This window comes from Dicentrarchus labrax, unplaced genomic scaffold (assembly GCF_905237075.1).
Source record: "Dicentrarchus labrax unplaced genomic scaffold, dlabrax2021, whole genome shotgun sequence".
In the NCBI taxonomy this organism is placed as follows: Eukaryota; Metazoa; Chordata; class Actinopteri; family Moronidae; genus Dicentrarchus; species Dicentrarchus labrax.
The window spans coordinates 4,677,420-4,704,038 of record NW_026136705.1 but is presented as its reverse complement, the minus strand read 5'-3'; the positions used below and the strand labels follow the sequence as shown (position 1 = coordinate 4,704,038).

Genomic DNA, 26,619 nt, shown 5'->3' with positions numbered 1-26,619 from the left:
AGATGCTATTCTGTCTTCAATGTCTTCAATAATCATTGAAGCATTAACATGTGGTGGAATATTTCTGTTCAATCGTGGTTATACCATGTAGCGAGACGGATGTACATGAAAACACCTACGGTATGCTTCTTTTGGTACTTTGTTCATCATGCAACAATTCAGGGAGTGGAGCTGGCACCAAACTCAAAGAAGATACAGGAAACATTCACATACACACAAACATTCACACACACACACTCACACACTGGCAGTCCTGTCACTCTGACTCATTACTGCCACACAGTAACTTCACTTTTGACAACATGGACGGTAAGTTAATTTTTTTCCATCGTTTCTGGCAGGAATGAACAGGGCACATTAAGATGCAAGAAATTGAGATAGCTGTTTTGTTGTAAATATATTTTATGCTTTATAAAACTCAGATGGCTGCCATAAATCTTTGTTAACACTTTAGAACAGCTTGCTATTGGCAATAATCAAGTACTAATAAAATATTTACTGATTCTTACTGGTACTTAAATCTAGGTACTGTGGAATATAATACACAGATGCAGTGAAGTGAATAGTTTAGTAAGATTGATAGATGGATGAAGGAGATTGAGCTCAGGCGGTGTGCGGGAAGATGGTTGGGCAGAGAGACTGCCACTGAAATCCTGAAACAGAGGAGGAAAACCAAGTTAGCCAAGGCACTAGAAAAAAGTAATTCATTGCAGGAGAAGTTTTTTCGCATGTCCTTCTTGTGTTTTTTGGGGGGTATTTAAACTATGAGTTGAGGAGCTGATTGTAGACAGGTGTAGAGATGAGCCAGGTGCCAGGAGAGGATGAGACTGCAGGGGAAATGCAAGGAAAAGGTGAACTCAGGGCATGGAAAACTTTAGAGGAAAGGAGAGGTTAATTATTTTTGTCAATACCTATGAGGTACAGTACAAGTGCAGCTCTCTTTAATAGTAAATAATGTATCTTTTTATGTATGAAAACAACCAAAAGACACATGTACAGTATTATTGATGGACAATTTTCTCTTTCAGTGTCAAACACATGGAGAATCGTCATCATAGGAAAGACTGGAGCTGGGAAAAGCAGCCTTGGTAACACTATATTTGGAAAGAAATGCTTCAACAGCGGCCACACTTTCAACTCTGAAACAACAGAATGTAAAGCAGAAACCAGATCTGTCAATGGAAGAAGCATCACACTGATCGACACTCCTGGTTTCTTTGACACAGATAGATCTGAGGAGGAGCTGAAGCGTGAGATAGTGAGGTGTATCATAGAGTGCGCTCCTGGGCCTCATGCTTTTCTCATTGTGCTTAAAGTGGAAAGATTCACAGAGCATGAGCAGGCTGTCATCAAAAAAATACACGAATACTTTTCTAAAGAGGTTTTTAGATATACAGTAGTTCTCTTCACACATGGTGACCAACTTGAAGAAGGAAAGAAAATTGAGGAAATGGTTCACCAGCATAAGTTCCTGAGAGATCTGGTGGAAAAGTGTGGCAGCCGGTGCCATGTCATTGATAATAAATACTGGAACAACAACCCAAATGATGAATACAGGAACAACCGGTTCCAGGTGGAGGAGCTACTGAAGTCCATAGACAAGATGACTGAGGCAAACAAAGGAAGCTGCTACACCAATGAGACGCTACAAAAAGTGGAGAATAAAATACAACAAGAGGAGGAGCTCATTAGACAGTCATCAGGAAACAAGTCAGATGGCAAGTTCAGAGAGCAGGCGAAGGCCAGCGTATTTAAGAAGATTTTGCTCAAAGCGGCAGGTATTGGAATCACATCATTGATTGGAGCTTTGTTTGGTATGGCAATGAGATCATTTATAGAATGATCTAACCAAGAGAGCAAACACAGCAAAGTGAGCAGCAAAGGATAAAAATACACAGTGTGTCTTAGATGCAGCAAATTATGTGTTGGACTTTAAAACTCATTTAAAACCTATAATGAGTCATGAGTCATGAATAAAGTGCTGATAATTTATCTTATCTAATTTATCTCTAAAAAGTCAAATCCCACTGTAGATTTCATGGAAGTCTTGTTCTAAACTATCTTAAACCATTGAGCTGTTTAAACATGCATTTTCCCTTTATTAGACAAGAACGGGGTAGAGAGGTCAGATTTGAGCCCATGGCCGCTACAGCAAGCCTTGGTACATGGGGCACCAGCTCTACCAGGTGAGCTATCCGGGCGCCCCAAGAAGCTCATATTGTAAAACTGGCAAAATTAGGAAGCACCTACACTTCAAAAATGGAAAACTTTAATGAAATATTTCTTGAATATTTAAAGCACAAAATCGTCAAAAAGACAAAGAGAAACAATTTCACAAGCTCTATTATAATGGACCCTGTAGAATTAGTGGAGGCACAAAATGATCCAGGATCCATAAATTATAAGGAACACTGTGTTTTGTCTTTATCATGTCCTATATATATATATATGTTTATGTGGGTGGGGATACTACTTTACCTGTGATGACAATGGTATGTGACTTTATGGTACTGATGGAGGAGCAACTCAAACATGTACTGTATTAGAACCCTTTATCACAAAATAAAAATGGATTGGATGGAATGGATTTTGATGCTCCTGATTCAATAGTTGTAGTTCTTTGTGGATTACAATGTATCACCAAATAAGAACATTCAATAAAAAAGAATAATGAAGACAATTTCATTGTAGAGGAGGCCAAACGTGTTTCTCCACACACAAATCACCACACCACACTACTACACATTTAAGACAGGAAGACACAGATAGACCAAGAGCTGCACTGCCAGCTGTTACTGAGACAGACAGAGTGGATTCACTGCAAGCTGCACATCCACTGAACGTTACTGTTATTTACTGACATCAAACTTGGAGAAAGCACAAATTTAGGCTACCTGATTCCTGTTCCCACAATTCACTCCTATGGTGTTTTCCTAAGTCTAGTCATCCTCTCATTAAATTTGTAAACACTGACACCTGCTTTGACATGTAAGGTATGTTCGTTGCAGCCAATGCTGTGTGGATTTGTGTTCAAGAACTTCATTAATCATTACCCATTACTCATAGTGGCAAGCTGTAATATAAGTAAAAAATATGTTAGAGAGTTGAATAGAATTTGAGAAAATCAGTCAATCAGAGAAATAAAATAGTTATTTCCTAATTCTTTCACAGCGCAAATAAACACACCGCCCGCCATACAACCCTGAGGCTGAACTACACAACTCCTGATTTTGTCTGAATATGGCCTTAATGTCTTTTTCAGCAGCAACCCGGATATGTGTCCTAATGGGAAGCTTTATTTTTTATTAAAGTCACTAAACATGAATTATCAACCCAACTGCCTCCTGGGCCTGTGTGAGTGTGTGAACTCTTTTGTTTGACTTCTGGCACATTAAGTGGAGAAAATAATTAAGAAAGCCGAGTAAACTGGAACCACTTCATGAAATGGGAGGAGGACAGAATTGTTTGCGTCTTTGAAATGTGGTACAGCTTGCCCCTGTCACGAAGATTAAACAGGTTAGTCAAGGTCCAATGAAAAAAGTAGTTGACCAACCCTGGGTTAGGTCGGTATGTCATTGTGCATTGTCCTGGTTGCTTTGACGCAGATAGATCTGAGGCACAGACTGACAGACTGAGGAATGTGGCAGAGTCACTGCTGAAGCTTCATCAAGGTTAAGCTGAAAGTTATCAGGCTTGCCAAGCTAAAGTTGTTGAGAAACAGGTGAGGGATTATATGAGCAACCCGAGTTCACATTTGCTCTGTAAGTGTGCACAAAAAATGCTATCCTGTTTTCTTTTTTTCACCACTGCTCCTTTTGGTCCATGGTCATTATTTTGAGAAGGATATGAACCTGCATACCAAGCCCCATAAATGCAATTGATGAAAAGAAGTCCTACATGTGTTTCTGTCTCTTCACAATCGGTTAATCATTGAAGCATTAACATGTGGCGGAATATTTCTGTTCAATCGTGGTTATACCATGTAGTGAGACTTGCAAAATGGATGTAAATGAAAACACCTACGGTATGCTTCTTTTGGTGCTTTGTTCATTGTGCAACAATTCAGGGAGTGGAGCTGGCACCAAACTCAAAGAAGATGCAGGAAACATTCACATACACACAAACATTCACACTCACACACTGGCAGTCCTGTCATCGACTCATTGTTGCTCCACGGTAACTTCACTTTTGACAACATGGACGGTAAGTTAATTTCTTTCGATCATTACTGGCAGGAACAACATGGCACATTAAGGTACATATTTTTAACAGTGTGCAGGTGCTACACTTAGATGGCTGCCATAGATCTTTGGTATTGCTTTATAATAAGCTTGCTATTCACATTGTAATTTTGTTGTGTAAATCAGGTACTAAGAAAATATTTAATGGTTCCTAACTGGTACTTAAATGGGAGTACAGTGGAAGATACTAAGACTAGGAAACAAGGGAGTTACAATGGGACATTTTAAAGGAAAGGAGAAACAAATATATTTTGAAAATCCTATGGAGTACAGCAGCTAATGGGAAAAGACACACAGCTCCATTCAGTGTGTGTAGCCTCTCTTTCTGATTAACAAAGATTGGATCAGATGATTGATTTGCAAAAGACAGAGATTGTCTAGGCATGAACAGCTTCAAAGACGTGAGTTCAGCAATTTTAGAGGCAATGCAAACAGAGATTAAATATTTAAAAGATCAAGATTCAATGAGATGAAATTTGAAAATAATGAACTGATAAATACCATATGGATACATGAGTTAATGGCCTGGCTTTAAATCTTCTAACTTTTAGCGATACTAAGGTCTTCTTAGGAAATCATTTTCCAGGACTTTTCCAGGAGGTTTTTCTTGACAATAAAAGGATAGCACTTGCTCACAACTGGTGGACAACCATAGGGGGTCAGCATTTCTGGGACACTTGGCATTTGAAAGTTCTCTGATAAACTGACTACAGTTTTACTCAAACTGTAACATTAATTTGGCCACAGAAATAACAATTCAAACCAAGGAGAATGTATTTTATTTTTCAAGTAAATTCATCTTCTCACCTATAAGCCTATGAAAAGAAGCGGTAGAAAGTGACAGTGTTGCACATAAAATTAATTAACAACACTGTGTATGTATTTTATTATTAGTACAGTATTATTTTTACTTGATTTAGAAATAAAGATGACATTGTTTATATGATACACGTTCTATTCAACTCACTGCACTAAAAGCATCTCTTATACCCAAATTTATTTTAAATCTGTACTGCTAAAGAAAAGTCATTGATTTCTATTTCCCTCTGTTCAGTTCACTATGCTTTTCCAAACTTGTTTTTTTAGAACACAGAACAAGGTACACTGAAGTTAGAAATTCTTTCTGTTTCTTGGCCAAAGATCAAAATTCGGTGCCACACCTCTGAATGATGACTTCAGTTTTGAATGTTTCCTTTAAAAAAGTTTAAAAATGTGGAAACAGAACGTATATAGTATGTCACCCTAGGGTAGAATTGTGAAATTGTATTAAGTTTACTTTGCACTTGTTTTTAGACACAAAACAAAAAACAGGAAGTGACCATAGGAAGTGAATGATCATGTGACCCTTTAAGCCAATCACCTGCCAATTCCTGTATATAAAAAAGCATGACTACCATTTTTTCCTCCATGCTATAATGAAGGCCATGAGGCCGAAAAGTTAGCATGTTTTTCTGACATAGCCTTTTATGCCTTTGGGCGCGTCTGAAAAAGTAATACTTTTAATAATGCAAACCTAGCCTGGTTAATAAAACAAATCTAGATTTAAGATAAGAGACTGCTTAAAAGGACATTAAAATCTTACCTTGATGGGGTGTGTGTGGCTCACCTGGTGGAGTGCGCCATCCCATGTTGGCTGGGTCCTTGGCGCAGCGGCTGGGTCCACCCTTTTGCTCTATGTAATATCTGAGGAGAAAAGACTTAAAAGGATGAACAATGGGGTGATTGGGAGTTTTGTTACCTGGTCACCGCGTCATCAACTCGTATCAGATTACAGTCACAGGAAGTGACCCGTCACAATACAAGTCCAGTTAAGTCATACCAAGTGAAAAATATCATATTTAAAGCTCCCTGTTTTCCCAACATTGTTTTATTTTATGCAGTCCATTTAGTTTGTTAGCAAGGTAATATTTTACAGTGATGTCTTATAATAATGTTATAGTAATGTTTCTTAAGATTAATGGCTGGCTACCACAAAGCCAAAAAGCTGGCAATATGTCTGGCCTAACCAACAACAAAAACAAACAACAAAAATCGAATCAATAATAATGGGAAAAAGTATACGCAAGATCATAATAGTAATACAAAATACTATACTAATTTTGGCAATGTCCAAGGGTATTGTGGGTATAGATACGTATACTGGTGCAGGTTATCAACATATGACATGGTAGTGACAATTTTTTTTCATTTATTTTTAACCAAAAATGACCCTTTTGATAGTAAAGGTTGCTGACCCCTGCAGTAACTGATCGCCTTAATATATCAATCATTTAAGTTTATGTGTAACTAGGACATCCAGTATTTGGATCAAATAGTTTGTGAAACATAAGGTGTGCCAAATGCAGTTGTCTACAACTGTTATTTCAGTGTGTCAGATACACATTTAATAAATATTTAGGTAAATAATAAGTATTGGATGAAATGAGGAGGACTAAAAATTACGATTGTCACTATTAAAATCTATTTACAAAATGATCCTCAATGTTCTTTACCACAATAGATTAACTTATATTGTTAAACAGTGGTTGGTACTATTTACTACCAAGAGATTAGATACTTAAGATGTTCTTAATGGGCCTCTTTTTATGTATTGGCACCATTCTTCTCTACCCTATTAAAAAGGTAATTCAGCTATTTCATAAGTATTAACTGCTTTACCGGTTCATTGTGATTTTGGATATGGATTTTTATTGTAATTGATAGTCAGTCTTTTAGGTGTTTTATCTAAAACATATACACACACACATATATAGATATAGATATAGATATAGATATGAATCTAACTATTATTCATAGACATTATTCTCTCTCAGAATTGTTTCAGAACAGAAGAATCGTCATCTTGGGACCTGCAGCTGGGAAAAGCAGCCTGGGTAACACCATATTTCGAGAGAAGCGTTTTAAGATTGGACATACTTTCAACTCTGAAACAAGACAATGTCAAGTAGAAACCAAATCTGTCAATGGAAGAAGCATCACTTTAATCGACACTCCTGGTTTCTTTGACACAGATAGATCTGAGGAGGAGCTGAAGCCTGAGATAGTGAGGTGTATCACAGAGTGCGCTCCTGGGCCTCATGCTTTTCTCATTGTGCTTAAAGTGGAGAAATTCACAGAGCACGAGCAGGCTGTCATCACCAAAATGTGTCAATACTTTTCTGAAGAAATCTTCAAATATGCAATAGTTGTCTTTACTCATGGTGACCAGCTGCCTGAAGGACAGATAATTGAGGAATATGTCCTCCAGAATGGGTTCATGAGTAATCTGGTGGCGAAGTGTGGCAGCCGGTGCCATGTCATTGATAATAAATACTGGAACCAAAACACAAAGGATGAATACAGGAACAACCAGTTTCAGGTGGAGGAGCTACTCAAGTCCATAGACAAGATAATTGAGGCAAACAAAGGACATTGCTACACCAATGACAGGCAGGCCAAGGTCAGCATATTAAAGAAGCTTTTGAGCAGACTGGCATATATTGCAACAGTTGCACTGTCAAGCACATATTCAATAATATATGCTGCAGTGGGTTTGCTGATACGAAAAGTTACACGACATAATGCAATTCAGGGAACAGACACACCACAGGAAGCATCAAAGAGGGCAGCAGAGGCTGAAAAGAATAAATCAGATCTGGGACAGATTGGGCTTGATGATTAGGTTTTTGTCTGACAATCACTACCAAAGTTAAAAAAGAGTTCAAGGTCCAGTGTGTAACATTTGGGAGGATCTATTGGCCTAGGAACATTCATAGGAACAGAATGAGACGTTTTTTATCTACAGATGCTGTTGTTGTTGCATATCTCTACAGTAGCCCAAAATGGACAAACAAAACACTGGCTGTACATACAGACTTTCATGTTGTTCGCCAGTTTCACAGCTACTGTAGTTTCTCCTACACGCCCATTCTCATTCCCAGGTTGTCAAATTCAGACCCAAGTGGTGTTCAGTTAGTTGCAATTTGCAACTTCACCACTAGGCACCACTACATCCTACACACTGGTCCCTTAAAACCTATAATAAGCTGAGACTCTTGAAGAAGAGGAAGGAAGTTATCTTTAAAACGCCATATGTCCCTGTAGATCAAACAAAAATCTTGTTATAAATAATCATTAACCATTGAGATTTTTATGTTTATTCATATATACATATATAATAGGTTGTACTGCTTGTCAGAGCTTTAAACTTAGTCACTTATTCCTGTATCACACACTAACCACAGTGTCAGTTTGATTTGTTGCCCAATGTAACCACAAACCACAAGGATAACAGTAACAGTATCCAAAGATAAGATTTTAAAGACTGAAATCAAACCAGTGTACACTGCTTGCTGTATCTCTGCTCTTAAAACATTGATCACTGTTCTCTGTTGCAAAAGTTAACCAGAAAATATCACTTAATGTATACAAACATTGTATCTACAATATATTGATGCTGGAAATGTTCAACATCTTTGTGTAAGACAGGCTTCTGGTGCTCCTGCACTAAATCCATATCATTAAAAATGAACCATTAATAAAGTGAATTGTGTTGTTATTTGTGTAGATAGAGTTTTTACTGTATAAGGTAATCAAGTCATGAATGGTGCGTTAGAATAATTAAAACAATGTTATAACAGAGGCTGCTCAGGTAATGTCAGCATGCTTAGATCCTAACAATGACAATGTGAACATGTTTAGTAGGTATACTGTTAACCATGTTATCATCTTAGTTAAGCATGTTAGCATTTGATAATTAGCATAAAGTACAGTAGAGGCTTACAGTTATTTGGTAATGGAAACTTGATGATGGCGCTAAATGAATAATAAATAGTTGAGACATCGACTCATAATACCCGCAAGGTCAAGGGTGTGGCTGTAACAATGACGACAAAACCCAATCAAGTCTAACAATGAGATAAACACTGTACTAAGGCATCATTATCAATGTCCACATAAATATTAAAAACACCTTTAATAATTACTTTATCTGTAATTATTAAACTTGGACTAAACTTGATTAAAAACTCACAGAATTCAGGTAAAAAAATCAAAGTACTGGCCAGGAGTACAGTAGAACAAGGGTTGATTAATAGGATTGAGTCAGATATGGCTGCAACTCCACCTCCTCTGTTAGTGCCTCGATGAATGTGAGTATTAATATGACTGGGGCGGATTCATTTAAGCTAACATATTCTTCATGACACAGCCAGGTCTCAGTAAGACAAAGTCAATCAATACCGTAATCTGATATTAATTCATTCACCAGTACAACTTTAGATGACATAGATCTGATGTTTAAGAATCCACATTGAACTTTATTTTGTTATTATAGAGGTGGTTTTAATTTTTATTAGGTTTTTAATGTGTAACTCTTCTGTTTTGCGTGGTCAGGGAACAGAAAAAAAGGGTTTCAAATGAGGTTTTGGGTGGGTAACTGCTGTGATGGAAGCGTGTAGGTCTGCAGCATTACCTCCTGGTCTGGGTGGTCAGTGTTTATGTTCAGAAATAAACTAAAACATCCAGTATGGCATGAATGCTATCTCTCCTAATCAGGCCAGGTTCTCCTCAAAAAGTCTTCCAGTAAGTGGTGTGCTCTCTCTTTCTCTCTCTCTCTCTTTCACACACAATATGCACATTGCTGCGCCAAGTAGTGTGTAGTACAGTTACTTCTTGAATGATTGAGAAGTCCTTTTGCATATCAGTAATATCTTATTATTTGTGAGGGCTTTACTGCAATATCAGTTTTATTATTGTTGAAACAATTATTATATATGGACTATTGGAAGGACATATCTGCGGCTGTAGCCTCAGAAACTGATAGGGATGATGGAAACTGAAGACAGTGCAACAAAGTTCCCCAGCAGTTGCGTGGATGCTGCCAATTAAAATCAAATAACTAAATATTTTCAATGTTTTCTCTCTCTCACACACACACACAAACAAAACACTCCACCCTAAAAAGGTATGAAATGCTGCGACTGCCATCTTCCCTCTTCAACAAAATAAAAGACTAGAATAAAGAAACCTTTAACAAGAAACACAGTGCTAAAAGAAACAGTGCTTTTCATACAGTATAAATGTAAAACTCTCATAGCACTGAGTTTTTAATCACATTTAGTGGTGGGAAAATAAGGTACTTTGAAGGCAGTGAATGTAGCCATGTTCATGTCGCTGCATTTACTAGCCAATAGTTTGTTTCCTTGTTCAGTTGATCCGCAGCAGTTGTATGCTGCCAATACAAAACAAATTTAAAAAATCCTTGTCCAACTTGTTCTGTCTCACCCAGAGACAAAACCCTCCACCCTATAAAGGTATGAAAAGGTGCAGCTGCCTGTGTCCTGAGATAACTTCTGTTATGAATTGGCGCTATACAAATAAAATTTAATTGAATTGAAAGTAATTTATTAAACAAGATGCTCTTTAGGCTTTTAACAAGAAACTTAATGCTACAAGAAATTGTGCTTTTATAAATGTTATAATAACATTTAGTGGTACAGAAATATATATTTGAAGGCAGTAAAAGCTCAATATTTCTCCAGTAGCTGGGTCGCACGGTAGCGTGCTCTTGTAGTTACATTAACTTGCCAGCAGATTTCAGTAAACTGGACACAATTATGTCCCAGTCAACATGGGGGGGCTGTTATTTTTTAAGGACTGTTAAAATATTTTTATTTCTGTATGAAAGCACAATAAACTCTTTCTTCTCGGAAATATATATTTTCCCCAACTTTCTTTTTTATCATTATTAATCTGCATGTTTCAAATACTGCAAGGCAATGATGGAATTTACAGTTAAATCTTACATTTAAGATTTCAGAAAATGTTTTGTTTTTTTATTATTCATCTTTAGGTGGAAGTGATTAAAATGTATGAATGAAAAGTAGCATAGCCTACTTTTAAAGAGATTCCCAAGGCTACCATTTCTATTTCAGGCTCTCAGTCCTTCAGCCTGGTCACCTATGAGGGCTAAAAACAATTCCCAACTATCACAGTAATCTGCATTTTCAATAACTACATTTTAAGTTCATTTGAACATAGAAGTTTTACAACAAAACTTTAGGGTGTTTTATTTTGTCCACCACATTTAGGGTTTCATTTTTATTACCTTGCCTTTGGACATGTTATCATTTTACAAAATTCTGTCAAATATATATCTCTATATTAGCCTGATGTTAAGTGTAAAAAAAGAAGGAATTTGATTTGACTGATTTGATTTGATTGAAGTTGTGTTATTTTCATGTGTGATATTTTTTTTATCTAGACTCTTTGTATAATCAAGGCCCGTATATTGAACTCACGTAAGTCATTCCATTGTTCAGGTAAGGGCCAATCAACAAGTCAAACCGGTAGAACATCAAAGTACAGTTAAACCACAGGAAGAGAACAGGAGGTAAAACCATCAACAAGTACAGTCGGGTGACTACAGCGATTTCTTTTTTGACAACATGAACGGTGAGTTGAGTTTGCTACTTATCAGTGCAGTAGTGGAGGAAGTATTTAGTAACTTTATGTAATAAAAGAAGAAATTTAACTAATTTATATAGTAATTTGGTAGTTCAATTTTAAGTGGATTAACATGTGTTAACGGCACATCATATCTAGATTGTGCGTTTTGTATAAACATTCTTCAAGTAACCATTTCTGTCAGGCAGACGTAATAGAGTAAGAAGTAGAATAGTTTCCAATGAAATGAAATACTGTAGAAGTATAAATTGCATGAATCTGAAGTACTTAACTGAAGTTCAAGTATTTCTAATTTGTACTTAAGTATAGTACTTGAGTAAATGTTAGTTACATTTCACCAGTGTGTCAGTGTCAAGCACTTAGTGACATGAATCTGTCACACAAAGAACTCTATCTATCTAAAATGTAGTTACTGCTATGAAGCAAGAGTCATATTGATCAAATTTGAATAAAAATAATAATTGCCTGTGCGCTCATTGTGCATGAAAATGTGTTTAATGTGGGAGTGGGTTTGGCTTGAATTAAGGGGGTGGAATTTTTTCAGTTTTCACTTGCTAGTTTTTCCAATGTTGCCAACCCTATCTTTAACCTTTCATCTGGCGCCATCATGAGGAGAAATTCATCATCAGATGAAATATTATCTGTCCAGTACTTTGGTTTGTGAACAGGTACTTTCAAAAATGGCATTCCCATCAGCCTTGGCTATACAAGTTTTAAAATAAGTGAAATACAAATGTATGTATTTTTTTTAAATCTAATTATAACACAGTAAAGGCATACATACAAGGAAGTAGATATAACCATGTGCATTTTATTTCACTTTAATAATCATTTAGGCATTTTAAATCTTTCATACTTTGTGCATAGCGTTAATAAACAAACACACTAAACTAATACTAACATTACACCTGCTAAACATCAGCATTTTAGCACTGTCTAATGGCAGCCACAAATCACCGCTTGGCATTTTTATTTTTTGAGTCTTTAGACAAAACGAATAATCAAATGAAAAATAATCAGCATGTTAATTGGTAATAAAAATACGTGTTGCAATGCAATCCTACACAAAAAACATTCGGAGCCAAATAGACAAGTTAACTGAACAAGCAAAAAGTGAAATGTACTCATACAGAGTCATTGTTCTCTTCTAGTGCTGACTGAAAAGAGGATCGTCCTACTGGGAAAAACTGGAGCTGGGAAAAGCAGCCTGGCTAACATCATATTTGGAGAGGAACTGTTCACAATCAACTCTACTTTCAACTCTGGAACAGGACAATGTCAATCAGAAACCAAATCTATCAACGGAAGAAACATCACTTTGATCGACACTCCTGGTTTCTTTGACACAGATAGATCTGAGGAGGAGCTGAAGCCTGAGATAGTGAGGTGTATCACAGAGTGCGCTCCTGGGCCTCATGCCTTTCTCATTGTGCTTAAAGTGGAGAGATTCACAGAGCAGGAGCAGGCTGTCGTCACTAAAATATGCCAATATTTCTCTGAAGATGCTCTAAAATATGCTGTAGTGGTCTTCACTCATGGTGACCAGCTCCCTGAAGGAATGAAGATTCAGGAGTTTGTCCATCAGAATAAGAATCTGAGTGATCTGGTGAAGAAGTGTGGAGGTCGTTGCCACGTCGTTGATGATAAAAACTGGAGGAACAACAAAGGGGACGCCTACAGAAATAATCAGTTCCAGGTGGCAGAGCTACTTAACACACTAGACAAGATGACTGAGGCAAACCAAGGAAAGTGCTACACCAATGAGATGCTACAAGCAGTGCAAAGAGAAATTCAGAGAAAGGAAGAGTGCATTAGACAGTCATCAGGGAACATGTCACTGGAAGAGATCAGAAATAATGCTAAAATGAGTGTTTATGACATGTTAATGATCAGATCAGCAGGGTGTGCAACAGGTGCATTGTTAGGAGCTTTGCTCGGTGTGGCAGACATGGTTAAACATTTTCAGGACCTTTCACAGGTTTTAGCAACAATAGGAGAGGGACAAAAGGTTGCTTCTGCCGCTTTAAGTGGGGTAGTAAGTGGCGGTGCGATAGGATTTAATGCATCTGAAGGAGCAGAAACACCTATGGAAGCCATACAGAAGGCAGCGAATGCCGTCTGGAATCAATCTGGATTTTCAGCAGATCAAAAGAACAAATAAGCATCTGCACAAAAAGAGTGGAGGAGGAAGGTGATGTTTTTTATATAAAATATATAATCATTCATGTCTATTTTGAATATCAGTGAGATTAGTGTTCTACCATTACACAGTAAATGCATTTAAAAATATGACTTATGACAGCATGTTATTATATTAAAAGGAAAATCTAAATATAATTCTATTAGAAAATGGGTGAAGACATAATGAATATGAATTAAAATATCATTAGGGTCATGTGATTACTTTTTATTTTAAGATGGAGGTAATATAATATGAAATTATCTATTTCTTTTATGATTCACATTACTTTGAGATGCTGAATTCCTTAGATTAATCACAATCAATTATATCTGGGAAAGATGGAGGACATTTAATGTGACAGTGTGATAACTTCCATGAATGTGCTGTTTAGTGTTTGTATTGTACATACAAGTCATTTAACAATTAAACAGCTGTGTATGTATATATACGTGTTTCCCAGTCTCTGTTTTCTTGTGCATGCACTCAAAATAGCATTTCATATTGAAAAAATGTCCAGTGACCAGATCGAGTTTCTCAGGTTTCCAAAGATTGCAACTCGTTCTTTAATATTCTGAGAAAACATGATAAACTCAACCACATGATACAAGCACATGCATGGAGTGCCCAACGTTTAGTTACTTTAGTTATTTTCAAATAAATCCTAACAACCGGTACCTTCCCATCCACAGTCACGCACAGCTTACCTTTTCAGTCATCTGTGTAAGGAAATTCTCATTCCTGCAGTCCTTCAACATAGTGGCAGCGAGGAGTCGCCATCTATCACAGTAGAGATTTCATTTGTTACTTCAGTTGATCATACATGTTTTATCACAAAGCTATGGGGTGTTTCTTTTATTTTATCCACCCCCTTTACATGTTATAAGGAGTGTAACATGTAGTGCGTTGGATGTAAGTAAGTAAAACTTTATTTATATAGCACCTTTTTGACACAGAGATCCAAAGTGCTTTCCAAACAACAAATAAATAAAACATAACACACACAAACACAAGACACAGAGAGCAAGGAATTGATTCTGAGTTTTACTGGAAGCCAATGAAGGGATGCAAGAACATGAGTAATGTGGGACCGACGGCTGGTTCTGGTTAAAAGTCTGGTGGCTGCATTTTGTATAACTGTAAACGATTTAGGGAAGCCTGACCGAGGCACATGTAGAGGGAGTTACAGTAATATAGACAGGAGAAAATGAAGGTGTGAATAGAGCTCAGAAGATGTTGCAGTTAGGCTTATGTTCACGTCCAGTTCATTTGCCATGAACCCACTATATGAATGACTGTAGGAAGTAACAGAAACCCCTCTCTGTACATGCAATAACTGAACAGCACCACAAACTACACACCCCAAAATCACCCCACACAGCTGAACACATTACAAACAGCCCAAACATTAACAGGTGTTCACCTTTCCGACGTTGGAGGTGCTCCTTGAAAGCCCCGCCTCGGCGTATTTATCCGGAATTTAAGCGGGAAGAAACGTCGAGTACCCCCCCACAGTGGTCTTCCCTTCAGCGGGTGAAAATGGCTGAGCCCCGGGAGGAGCGCCGCGTTGAGCTGGACCGCAGCCAGTTCTGCTGTCCAATATGTCTGGACCTGCTGAAAGAGCCGGTCGCCATTCACTGTGGACACAATTACTGCCATAGCTGTATTGAGGGCTGCTGGGACCACGGAGAGGCGGAGGAGGAGGAGAAGAAGAAGAAGAAGGGGCAGTACAGCTGTCCTCAGTGCAGGGAGACCTTCCACCCGAGGCCTGTACTGAGGAGGAACAACACGCTGGCTGAGGTGAAGAGTGACAGCCTTTTTCACTGTGCTCCATGAATGAGTTTTTATTATCTATGAAAATACTCAGCTCTTATAACCGAGTGTGGTGTCACATTTTTTTTACCTGAACTTTTAAAATATTTGGTGTTGCAAATAATTGGATAAAAAAAATTATTGTGAGGGGACCTATGCTCATTCCCTGCTCTATTTTTTGCTGGGACTGAGTTCAAAAACCTCCATATTTATCTTTGTTTTTCTGACTTCTGCAGCCCACTCAGTTCATCCTCTGTCTGAAACAAGCCATTGTAACTTCCCAAATGCACAGCCCCCTCGTCTTTCTCTGTTGCCATTTTGCTCGATGGCATTACAGCTACAGTAACTTTCCTGGGGGGGGGGGGAACAATGCAGGTCACTGAATCTGATTAATTTACTCTTTTATCAGACAAGAATTAAGCTGGAAAATAGATAAACGCTGCCAGAGGAGAGTGTTTCTCTGTTTCTCCTGTTCTACTTTTCTCCTGTGTGTCACGTAATCTACAGTATTTCTCACCACATTCCATTTGATCATCCCCAGGTTGTTGAGAAGTTGAAGAAAACAAGCGCCCAGCAGCTTTCTCCCCCCGCTGCAGTGCCTTGTGCCGGCCCAGCAGATGTAGCCTGTGATTTCTGCTGTGGGACCGGTCCCAACAAAGCCACGATGTCTTGCCTGACGTGTTTGGCCTCTTACTGTCCGGCTCACCTCGAGCCTCACTCCAGCGTTCCTGTGTTGAAGAAGCACCAGCTGGTTTCGGCCACAGTCCCACTGCAGCAAAAGATGTGCACGAAGCACAACAAGCTGTTGGAGGTCTACTGCCGGACAGACAAGAAGTTTATCTGCTATCTGTGCGTTATAGATGAGCATAAAAGCCACTGTACGGTGTCAGCTGCAGCAGAGAGGGATGAGGAACAGGTAGGAACACGAACACAGCAGAACTAGTGAACGCGAAACTGACGATGGTAAAAAAACCTTAAAGGTCTGCAGTGAAACGCATTGACAATGTCCAATTTTTATTACCAGCTGTGCTCTGTAGATCTGGTGTGATTTGAAAAAAGAAACAGTTCACAGTGAGTCATTTCCCTTCAACAATTTCTTTCAGGAACAGCTGATCGTGAGTCAAAAGAAAATCCAAGAGAGAGAAAAGGAGCGAAAAGAGGAGCTTAATGAGCTGGTCCAAGCTCTGAAGGATTTCCAGGTGTGATATCAGACTGCAGTATCTGATCTTTTATTGAGACCGGTCTTTGAGAGCGACAGCCTCTAATCTAATTTTTCAATTTTGATAACGGGGCTACTTTTTTGTGTATAGTGGTTTGAGGATGATGCCTTTCATTTTCTGAATTCATCACCCTAATAACCACCATAGCTGCATGGGTTTTCTGCACTTGTTGATTCAGTTTGTCATGATAATGAAATAATTGACATAATTACAAGGGAAAGGCGTCTAAAGGGTTCAGGTTTTTGTGCCACGCCACAGGCTTTTTTTAAATTTAGTCTGAGAGCCCACCAGCTTGCTCTCCGTCCAGAGAAATCCACCAGTGTCTATGCCTATAGTTATCATTACTGTTGAGTAACTGATACCACAATGTGTCTCAAATTCTGCATTTTTCCACAGAGAACACATTCTAAAACTATAAATCTTGACGTCTTGTCTTTGAACAGAGTTGTAGCCGGGCTGCAGTGCAGACCGGTGATAAGATCTTTGATGAGATGATCTCCTCCATAAAGAGAAAGCACACTCTGGCGAAGCAGCTGATCAAGGCCCGGGAGAAGATGGCTGTTGCTCAGGCTGAAGAGCTGCAGCTGCAGCTGGAGGAGGAGATCGCCAAGCTGAGGAGGAGACACACCGAACTGGAACAGCTTATTCGTACGAACGACCACATCCATTTCATTCAGGTACCAGACACCTTCCAGTGTGGTGTGGGACAACTTTATCTGTATGTTTTTTGTTGTTTTTGTATGTCCGTCACTTTGTCATGCTATGTCTGTTTCACATGATGGAATAATTCATACAGTAGGTTCAAAGCACTAACTGTAGAAGCTTTAAGGATCAGTGTGTAGGATTTAGTGGCATCATCCCACCCTACCTTACCAAGTGCAACAGAGAAAACTATGGTGGCTGTGAAATGCACAAAAAACCCAAAGACCCCTATTAGAGCCGGTGTTGGGTTTGTCCATTCTGGGTTACTGTAGGATACAAAGGTGTTCAACATGGCACACTCTGTGGAAGAGGACTTGCGCCATCTATAGATAAAGCAGCTCATTCAAATGTAACAGAAACACTAATGAAAATATACGTATGTATATCATATTCCATTTTTGCCTTATTTTTTATTTAAATAGAACTCCCTAAATCTGACACACTGGACCTTTTTTTTTTTTAAACATGCAAAACTCAGCAACAAAACACAGCTGAATTTATTGCCTCATAGCGACATCTGCTGGCCAAATTTAGCAGTGGAGCAAATGATGAACATTAAAATATCAAGTTGGATATTTCTTACAACTTCACTCTTATCCCTATTCTTTGGACTGAAAAGTTGGACAAATGTAGACAAAGTGCACATAGCATTGTCACATTGTTTTTTTAATGGAATTGACATCAACCATAGTTCATAGAATGTGTTTGGACACAATAAATATTATACCTATGACTATTTCTCTGGTCTCGCTCTCTGTGTTTCTCCTCATCTCAGACTTTCCAGTCCCTCTCCACCTCCTGTGAATCTCCAGACTTGCCTCCTGATCTGGTTGTTCGTCCTGAACGTTGGTTCAAAACCGTCACTGACTTGGTGTCTAAGCTGAGGGATGACATAGAGCGTCTCATGAATGACACATGGCGCACAGTCTCTGCCACAGGTACCTTTTTTATAGAAATACAAATCCAGAGTTATTATTCTAAATTAATATTCATGCCCAGTGGTATTTATGATTACATTTTTTTGTTAGTGTCTACTATAGATGTTGTCCTGCCACCGGTGCCAAAGACCAGAGAACAGTTTTTACGCTGTGAGTAAAACATTTGATTCTATGCAGTTCCACAATATACCATTTTATTAATAATAAACAGAATCTGATGTTAATGTTGCCCTCTTTTTCCTGATTTTTTTTTTTTTTCCTTCCATCAGACTGTTGTCCCCTGACTCTGAATGAGAACTCAGCCAACAACTATTTGTCCATTTCACAAGAGTCCCGGCGAGTGACGAGAGAAGACCTTGCGCTATATTGCTCTGCTCACTCAGAAAGGTTTACAAATGCCATGCAGGTGTTGTGCACAGAGGGCCTGACGGAGCGTTGTTACTGGGAGGTCAGTTGGAGCGGTTCTAATTTGTCCGTGGCGGTGTCATACAAAGACATCAGCAGATCATACTCACGTGAGTCAGAGTTCGGAAATAATGACAAGTCGTGGAGTTTTGAGTGCTTCCAGTTCGGTTACTCTTTCCAACACAACAGGAACAGCGTAACCTTGTTAGGCCCTCAATCCTCCAGGATCGGAGTGTACCTGGATCATAAGGCGGGTATTCTGTCCTTTTATAGCGTCTCTGACAAGATGACTCTCCTCCACAAAGTACACGCCACGTTCAGTCAGCCTCTCTATCCTGGCCTTAAGCTGATCTACGGTAACTCTTGGGCAGAACTGATAAAGTTATGGTGATAAAATACTGGAGAGGTGAATGTGTGCCACTGTTGAACAAGCTGTAATTGGCCCTCAATTATAATTGGATACCATATGATCTAGATGAGAGGATGTGATTTTACTAATAGTGAATGAAGACTGAATCAGTCCTCACCCAATTTCTAAGATCCTGTTAACTTTCTGACAACATTTCGAGTGCTTTCTTTTCGTTGCAGAGACTTTTATCCATAGCTTTTCTGCACTAACAAGAAATAGTGTGAGAACCGCTGGCTACTATTTACATGAGGATTTGTAAAGAAGAAAATATTCAATTTCTGCAACTTCAAACTAGCACTTTAAGTAACATTCTTCAAAAGCCCATTTGAGTGTTTTCCTAATTATGTAACAGTTAGAACAGTTAAGGTAGAAGGGTAGAGGGCGTTCGGTGTTTAAAGCCAGTTAAAACAAACCCAGTGCTCGTTGGGGTTCCAGATATTTTTCCATAGGTGCTACGTGTCTGTGCTGAGGGTTTGTCAAATAATGACTTTTGAAAAATGTGTTAAAACACGCTGTTTAAAATGTTTCTCAGAGTATTATAGCCAGTTTTTTTTTAAAATGCTCTGCTTTCATTTGTTCCTTTTGGATCACCACCAGTTTGGAATAATTATTGGCATTAAAAGGATGCTCAGAAATGGCGACACTGTGTATTTAGTCCGCTATGTTAATTTTCCATACTACCACTGTTTGGTTATGCAGAGCAGACATGTGATACATGTTTATTTGTCGTGTTTATTTTGTGTTCATGTTCTCTATTGTCTGTTTGGATTATTTTAATTATTTTGTGAAGACAAAAAATGAATAAAAAGATGCATACACACAGCCTATTTGATTGATTTTCATTTGTCTTGTGGCAGATATTCTATATGGTAGATTATATGCAGATGGGTCTAAACTCTGTTTTTCTTGTCTGTATTTAAAAATCAAAATTAATAAATGAATCTACATGATCTTTTGTGTCTTCTTCATCAGTGTTAAAATGTTATGGTGTCTGGGGAAACTTGCTGTGTCTTAAATCATTAAATCACATTGTTCTATGTAGGGAACTACATGTGTGTTTAAGATAATAGAAAATAATTGTTTTGGTCAGTCCTTAACTGTTACTGATACTATGTTTACTTGTGAGACAATCTGAGACCAATAAAAAGGCTAATAATTCTTACTAGACTTTCAGGCAACAGTACAAAGTAGAAGACAGATAACTGGCAGCTGGAACAGTCTTTGCCTTCTCCACAGAGAGGTCAGGGGTCACAGTTAGAGCCCAGCACTCCTGCAGTGTATATTTTATATTAGATATTACTGGGTACAGGTAGGGTTGGTTTGGCAAAAGTGGACTACTTGTTTGGGGGAATGTGCTGGGGCACCACTATAGCATATATTCACTCTCTTCATTCATTTATGAAATGGCGCAACTATCAACATGCTCGTGTTAAATTTTGAAGATAATTTGAGATAAATGTAATAGTTATAGACTCAAACCCAACAGTAGCCCCATTTCTTCCATAATTTGTTCACATTACATGGACGTGTAACATGTAGTGTTGAATGTAGAGCTCCTACATATTGTAAAATGAGATTTATTTTGTGAATTACTTTACTATGTTTATTGAATTCGCATAAATTAATTAAGAGTAATTACCTATAAGCATATTTGTATTCTGTTCTGCAATGTAGATGAGGAACTACATAAGGTGCATGTTACCTGGAATGTTACCAATGGTTAAGACTGGCGGAGTGATATGATGAAAAGTAGTGTTCAGTTGTCCTACTGTTAAAACGGACATTAAAGTGGATCGAGTAACCAAGATGAAGTTGTCCCCGTGCTCCTGCCTTACCCACGACCCAAAAAGGTAGTTAATATAGTAACTATCAAGTTATAGTTAACGCTAAGAGTAACCAGCGTTACAATATGTTCTAGGCACAGTTTATACAGATAATGTCGTTATTAAGCTTTTTATGGTCCAATTAATTTGCCGGTTAATTTTCCCCTTTCTTAGACTTTAAACCACTCTTACATTGATGATGTCGAGCGGATAAAAATGAAGTGCTGCGGCTACATTTTAATTCAAAACAAGACAGTACTCAAATGTCCCACTTTTACTGAATTCACCCTGAAACCCAACCAAACGAAGACAACGAGTACCAGCCAATCAGAGGCAAGTTAGGGACACGCGAACACGTGTGCGTAAAACCGCCAAAAACCCCTCGAGAGGAAGGAAAGCTGTGAGTGGCTTTTCTCGAACCAGGCAACAGAAGGAGCGCGGCATGGAGTTGCATTCAAATTGGGTGTGTCCAGTGTGTCTGGACCTGTTAAGAGAGCCGGTCACCATTCCTTGTGGACACGACTACTGCAAAAGCTGTATTGAGGCTTGCTGGGATCGGAGAGAGGAGAGGGGGAAGTACAGCTGCCCTCTGTGCAGGAAGAGCTTCAGTCCGAGGCCTGTCCTGAGGAGGAACAGCACGCTGGCTGAGGTGATGGTACTAGAGGAGGTAGAAACAGTGTGGATGTTACAGTACAGGTTTGAGCCAAATATGTGTATAGTTTAACTATAACTTATTTTAAAATGATTAGTATCAAAATACAATACTGTGGTGTCAGTATTTTGGACCTAAACTGTCCAAACACAGAATGTTACAATATGTTTTATGTGAGAATTTACAACCAAAATTATTAATTAGATCTCAGATTTTAATTTTTTTTTTTATTGTTAAATGTACTGGTTTTTATCAGGAGACCTACGGAGAATCTGACGGCAACTTTTGTTACTTCGGGTGTGAGAGACTAGCCGCAGAAATTTAATATTGAACATTTAAATAAATTTAAAGTAGTCTTGAGTCAACTAATATAGTTGTGCAAAGCCCTAATATTCCTACGAATTAGGCTCCTTTCAAAAAGTATGGCTATCCTCAGGCAATCACAATCATTGTCTATAGATATGTGCATCTTTTTTATTCTCCCCAGCTTGTTAAGAAGCTAAAGAAAACAAGAACCCAGCAGGCTTCTCCCCCCGCTGCTGTGTCCCGTGCCAGCCAACCAGATGTTGCCTGTGATTTCTGCTGTGGGACCGCTCCCAACAAAGCCACGATGTCTTGCCTGACGTGTTTGGCCTCTTACTGTCCGGCTCACCTGGAGCCTCACTCCAGCGTTCCTGTGTTGAAGAAGCACCGGCTGGTTTCGGCCACAGTCCCGCTGCAGCAAAAGATGTGCACGAAGCACAACAAGCTGTTGGAGGTCTACTGCCAGACAGACCAGAAGTGCATCTGCTATCTGTGCGCTATCCATAGGCACAAGAGCCACTGTATGGTGTCAGTGGCAGCAGGGAGGGCTGAGGAACAGGTAGGAACAAAAACAGAGCAGAACTAGGGCACACGAAACTGTAGAAAGGTCTGCAGCCCAACACATTGACAGATTTCTTACTTTTTAGAGTCAAATTATTATGACCACTTGTACACTGTAGATCAGATGTGATTTGATATAATAGAAAAGGTAGTAATTGTATTAATAAAACCATCCACAACAAGGCCTTTGCTGCATTTCTTACAGAAGCAGCTGATCGCGAGTCAGAGGAAAGTCGAAGTGAGATTCCAGGAGAGAGAAAAGGAGCTGACTGAGCTGGTCCAAGATCTGAAGTATCTCAAGGTGCGATATTAGACTGCAGTATTTGAGCTTGTCCAGGTTTTGATATCGTGGAGCAGTATCAGAAAGGTTGAATATCTTTAGACTGAGTTATTATTTAATATTACTGCCTGTATTAAGAGCAGTCAATCAGTTTGAGAGTGACAGCATGTGATATATTTTGTCTTTTCAGAGTTGTAGCCAGGCTGCAGTGCAGACCAGTGATAAGCTCTTTGATGAGATGATCTCCTCATTAAAGAGAGAACGCACTGTGGCGAAGCAGCTGATCAATGCCCGGGAGAAGAGGGCGGTCGCTCGCTCTAAAAAGCTGCAGCTGCAGCTGAAGGAGGAGCTCACCAAGCTGAGGAGGAGACACACCGAACTGGAACAGCTTTCTCATACGGACGACCACATCCATTTCATTCAGGTACCACAGTTTATTTGTAGGTTGTTGTTTTTTGTCCATCACTTTGTGTATTTTTTTATTTTATATCACTTCCACCTGACTGAATAATCTGTGCTCTTTAGCCAACGCACTCTCAGTCTGTAACTGTGGAAGCTTAAAGCATACAAATCTCAGCAACGAAGCCCATCTGAGAATGCACTGCCGAAAAGTAACATTGGCTGACCGTATTAGTTCATCAAGTTTAACGTAACTGACATAAAGTACAGTACATTGTATGTGTTTTTATATACAGTAAATATTATGCTCACAAGTATTATTTTTCCCAGACTTTCCAGTCCCTCTCCACCTCCCGTGACTCTCCAGACTGGCTTCCTGATCCTGTTGTTTGTCCCAAACGTTCGTTCAAAACTGTGACTGACTCTGTGTCAAAGCTGAGGGACGACATAAAGCGCCTCGTGTATGACAACCGGCCCAGGATCTCCGCCTCAGGTACTTGATAGAAATATCAAAATCCAGAGTTATACAGCGGTTTTATTCAAATCTAGTGGTATTTAGGATGTTTTACTATAGATGTTCTGCTGCCGCCTGTGCCAAAGACCAGGAAGGAGTTCTTACAGCGTGAGTAAAAACATTTGATTCCACACCACAGAGTGTGCAAAAGTAAATATAGGGTGTGTTATCAATCAGCTTGCTTTGCACTGTTTACCTAGTGTTAAACAGAACCGAGCACCTTTTTTTTTTTTTTTTTTTTTTTTAAAGATAATTTATGGTTTCCTACTACTCATTAACAGACCCCAATTCATTCGACGAACATTTCACATAAATTGGTTTTAATTTTAGCTCTGTGTAAAGTGAATAAATGTGTGTAGATAATGCTCCTCCATGATGATTTGCTAAAGACCTCAGTGATGAGGTTAATAAACATTATCAGTGTCTGATAACCAATAATGACACACAGCCATTTATTTGTTTATGGTTAGGCTCGATTGGTTACTGATTTAAAGTACTTCTGTTTTCTTTTGCCCTTTTTTTTAACATCTGGTGTGACAGCGCTGTGCTTAAGGTCTGGTTAGGTTTAAGCACTAAAAGTACTTGGTTAGGAAAAGATCATGGTTTTTGGGTTGAAACTGTGTGTGTGTGAAACTGTGAGAAATTGATGACTAAAACACTGTTACAACAATTTTAAATTCTTCAAAATTGCTGCTGTTTCACAATATACCATTTCATTAATAACAAACTGAATATTAGAAAGTTAATGTTTTTCTTTCTGCTTCGTTCTTCCATCAGATTGCTGTCCTGACGAATGAAAGCTGTTAGAACTGTTATTCTCCTCCATTCAGACAGGTGTACAGATGTCAGACAGGTGTACAGATGTCAGGCAGGGGTTGTGCAGAGAGCATTGGGAGGTACGTCGGAGGTAGGCGGTAATGTGTCTTAAAAGGACATCAGCAGATCGTATGACTCAGTTTCGAAATTATAAGAAGTGGTGCAGTTGAGAGTCAGGTTAATGTGTGCCACTGTTGATCAGGCTGTAATAGGCCCTCCAATATAACTGGATACCATATGAAAGAGACATTTTTTTTCTGTAATATATTCTGTAGTATATATTCTCTAGTTAGTGCTGAAATGCTACAAAAAATACTGGCTACTATTTTGATGAGACGTTGAGAAACAACCCGTTTTAAGATGTTTTGTTAAATGCTTTGGCTTTTCCAGATATTCCAGGGATTTTCAGATATTTTGCATTGATGAGTCTGTGACAAAGGGTCGTCTTAATAATTACTTTTAATGTTTTAAAATGTGTCTCAAGAGTATTATTTTTTCCATTTGTTCCATTCGGGTAACTAACTTTTTGGAATAATTATTTGCATAAAAAGGTTGCTCAGAAATGATACTACGACTGTTTGGTTTGTTTGTTGACACACGTTTATTTTGAGTTATTTACATTGTTCACCACATTGGAGCATTTTATATGCAGAAGAGTCTGTTTTGGATGATTTAGATTATTTTCAGAAAAAATAAATTAATAAATAAATGTGTACACGCAGCCCATTGTTTCTGACTTTCATTTGTCTCTCGGCAGAGGAGTCTAAACAGAAAAGTGTTTTATTAAATATCAAATTTAATTAGTTTTTCTTTAATATCTTTAGTAGCTTTAGTGTCTTCGTAGCAATGTTACAATTTTGTGGTATCTGGAGGAACTTCCTGTGTCATTCATCATAGTGTCTTAGATGGCAAAATAATTGTTTTGGTCAGTCCTTATTCTTACTGATAGTATGTTTAATTGTGAGACAATCTGAGTCCATTAAATAGGGTCATTCTTACTAGACAACGGTTCAAACTGGAAGACCGATAACTAGACTGACTGCCCTGGTTTTGGGCACACAGAGAGGTCAGGGGTCACTGTGAACTACAGCCCAGCACTCCGACAGCTAATAATAATAATAATAATAATGTAGTGGTGTGTATATATAGTATAGTATAGTATAGTATAGTGAACACCTGTCTGAAACATTAGCTGGGTGGATGCATGGCAACACAGGAGTGTGACCTCTGCTCTTCATTTCTCATTTTACTCACCCTCCCTGTGTTCATATGCACTCGGTTTCCAGTTTACACCTACAGCTAAAATGAATGCAGTCTAATAAGAACAGTCCTGCAATGAATCCCACCTTCATGAAGAGGTGGTGATTGAACTGTATGGTCTGGAAGCTGTAGTTTGTGGTGCCGTTTTAGCTGTATTATGTGACACTGAGAGGTGTTTCTATTATTTACTCAACCCTCATTGATGTAAATAAGTAAGATTTTAGATCACCTAAAGAATGTGTTTGAATCCACTGTACCATGGACACTGGAGGGCAGGCTGTTCCCACTTCCTCCTATCCCCAAGTAGGTAAACAACTCGGATATGAGTCACTGCCCAGGTTCAAGGATCTACCTGTAACGTCACCACACAAACAGCCAGGAACTGGGCAATATAGACTAGACATTTTAGACATGTTCTGGCTAATCCGTTTGCTTCAGTGTAAAAGAAAGGTCACATGGACTGAAATATTTGCTGTTTCTCCACTATTTTGACATATATAAAAAGCTGCTTTTTTTTTTACAGTAATACTACTCTTCAGTCCATTCATAGAAAATGATCAGTCCCATTTAAAACATTAGGTATATATTTGTCAAAGAAAGGCTCCACTACAACATCTGTACAATCATCCAGATTTTGATGGTTTGAAAGGAAGAAAACT

At 38.5% G+C, this 26,619-nt stretch overlaps 5 protein-coding genes across 7 annotated transcripts in view; all 5 read left to right on the top strand.

The window, feature by feature from the left end:
• The window catches only part of LOC127364670 (GTPase IMAP family member 8-like), a 74,625-nt gene extending 71,945 nt beyond the window's left edge, over positions 1 to 2,680 (top strand). Inside the window, exon 7 of the mRNA XM_051402387.1 lies at positions 1,574 to 2,680. Coding sequence (XP_051258347.1) covers positions 1,574 to 1,843 — 270 coding nt within the window. The 3' untranslated portion in view covers positions 1,844 to 2,680. The remainder of the gene's footprint in view (positions 1 to 1,573) is intronic.
• LOC127364703 (GTPase IMAP family member 7-like) lies at positions 202 to 8,762 on the top strand. 2 transcript variants are annotated; one of them, XM_051402500.1, is made up of 2 exons: positions 202 to 309; positions 7,055 to 8,762. In XM_051402500.1, the coding sequence occupies exons 1-2, from the start codon at positions 303 to 305 to the stop codon at positions 7,900 to 7,902; spliced, it is 855 nt and encodes a 284-aa protein (XP_051258460.1). In that variant the 5' UTR covers positions 202 to 302; the 3' UTR covers positions 7,903 to 8,762. The 2 variants fall into 2 exon arrangements, with proteins under 2 accessions (XP_051258460.1, XP_051258461.1); XM_051402501.1 differs by lacking the exon at positions 202 to 309 and adding an exon at positions 3,955 to 4,203.
• A 2,761-nt stretch (positions 8,763 to 11,523) lies between these two features.
• Positions 11,524 to 14,315, top strand: LOC127364704 (GTPase IMAP family member 7). The gene is made up of 2 exons (XM_051402503.1): positions 11,524 to 11,675; positions 12,839 to 14,315. Exons 1-2 carry the CDS (start codon positions 11,669 to 11,671, stop codon positions 13,846 to 13,848), a joined length of 1,017 nt encoding a protein of 338 aa, XP_051258463.1. The 5' UTR covers positions 11,524 to 11,668; the 3' UTR covers positions 13,849 to 14,315.
• A 1,074-nt stretch (positions 14,316 to 15,389) lies between these two features.
• On the top strand, positions 15,390 to 20,302 carry LOC127364686 (tripartite motif-containing protein 16-like). Its single transcript, XM_051402448.1, has 7 exons — positions 15,390 to 15,666; positions 16,220 to 16,594; positions 16,782 to 16,877; positions 17,342 to 17,575; positions 18,376 to 18,538; positions 18,629 to 18,688; positions 18,808 to 20,302. The coding sequence occupies exons 1-7, from the start codon at positions 15,406 to 15,408 to the stop codon at positions 19,332 to 19,334; spliced, it is 1,716 nt and encodes a 571-aa protein (XP_051258408.1). The 5' UTR covers positions 15,390 to 15,405; the 3' UTR covers positions 19,335 to 20,302.
• Positions 20,303 to 21,550: 1,248 nt separating this feature from the next.
• Positions 21,551 to 25,413, top strand: LOC127364698 (E3 ubiquitin-protein ligase TRIM47-like). 2 transcript variants are annotated; one of them, XM_051402485.1, is made up of 6 exons: positions 21,551 to 21,824; positions 22,315 to 22,689; positions 22,897 to 22,992; positions 23,162 to 23,395; positions 23,701 to 23,863; positions 24,662 to 25,413. In XM_051402485.1, exons 1-6 carry the CDS (start codon positions 21,618 to 21,620, stop codon positions 24,679 to 24,681), a joined length of 1,095 nt encoding a protein of 364 aa, XP_051258445.1. In that variant the 5' UTR covers positions 21,551 to 21,617; the 3' UTR covers positions 24,682 to 25,413. The 2 variants fall into 2 exon arrangements, with proteins under 2 accessions (XP_051258445.1, XP_051258444.1); XM_051402484.1 differs by having other exon boundaries at positions 21,551 to 21,830.
• The last annotated feature ends 1,206 nt before the right edge of the window (positions 25,414 to 26,619 follow it).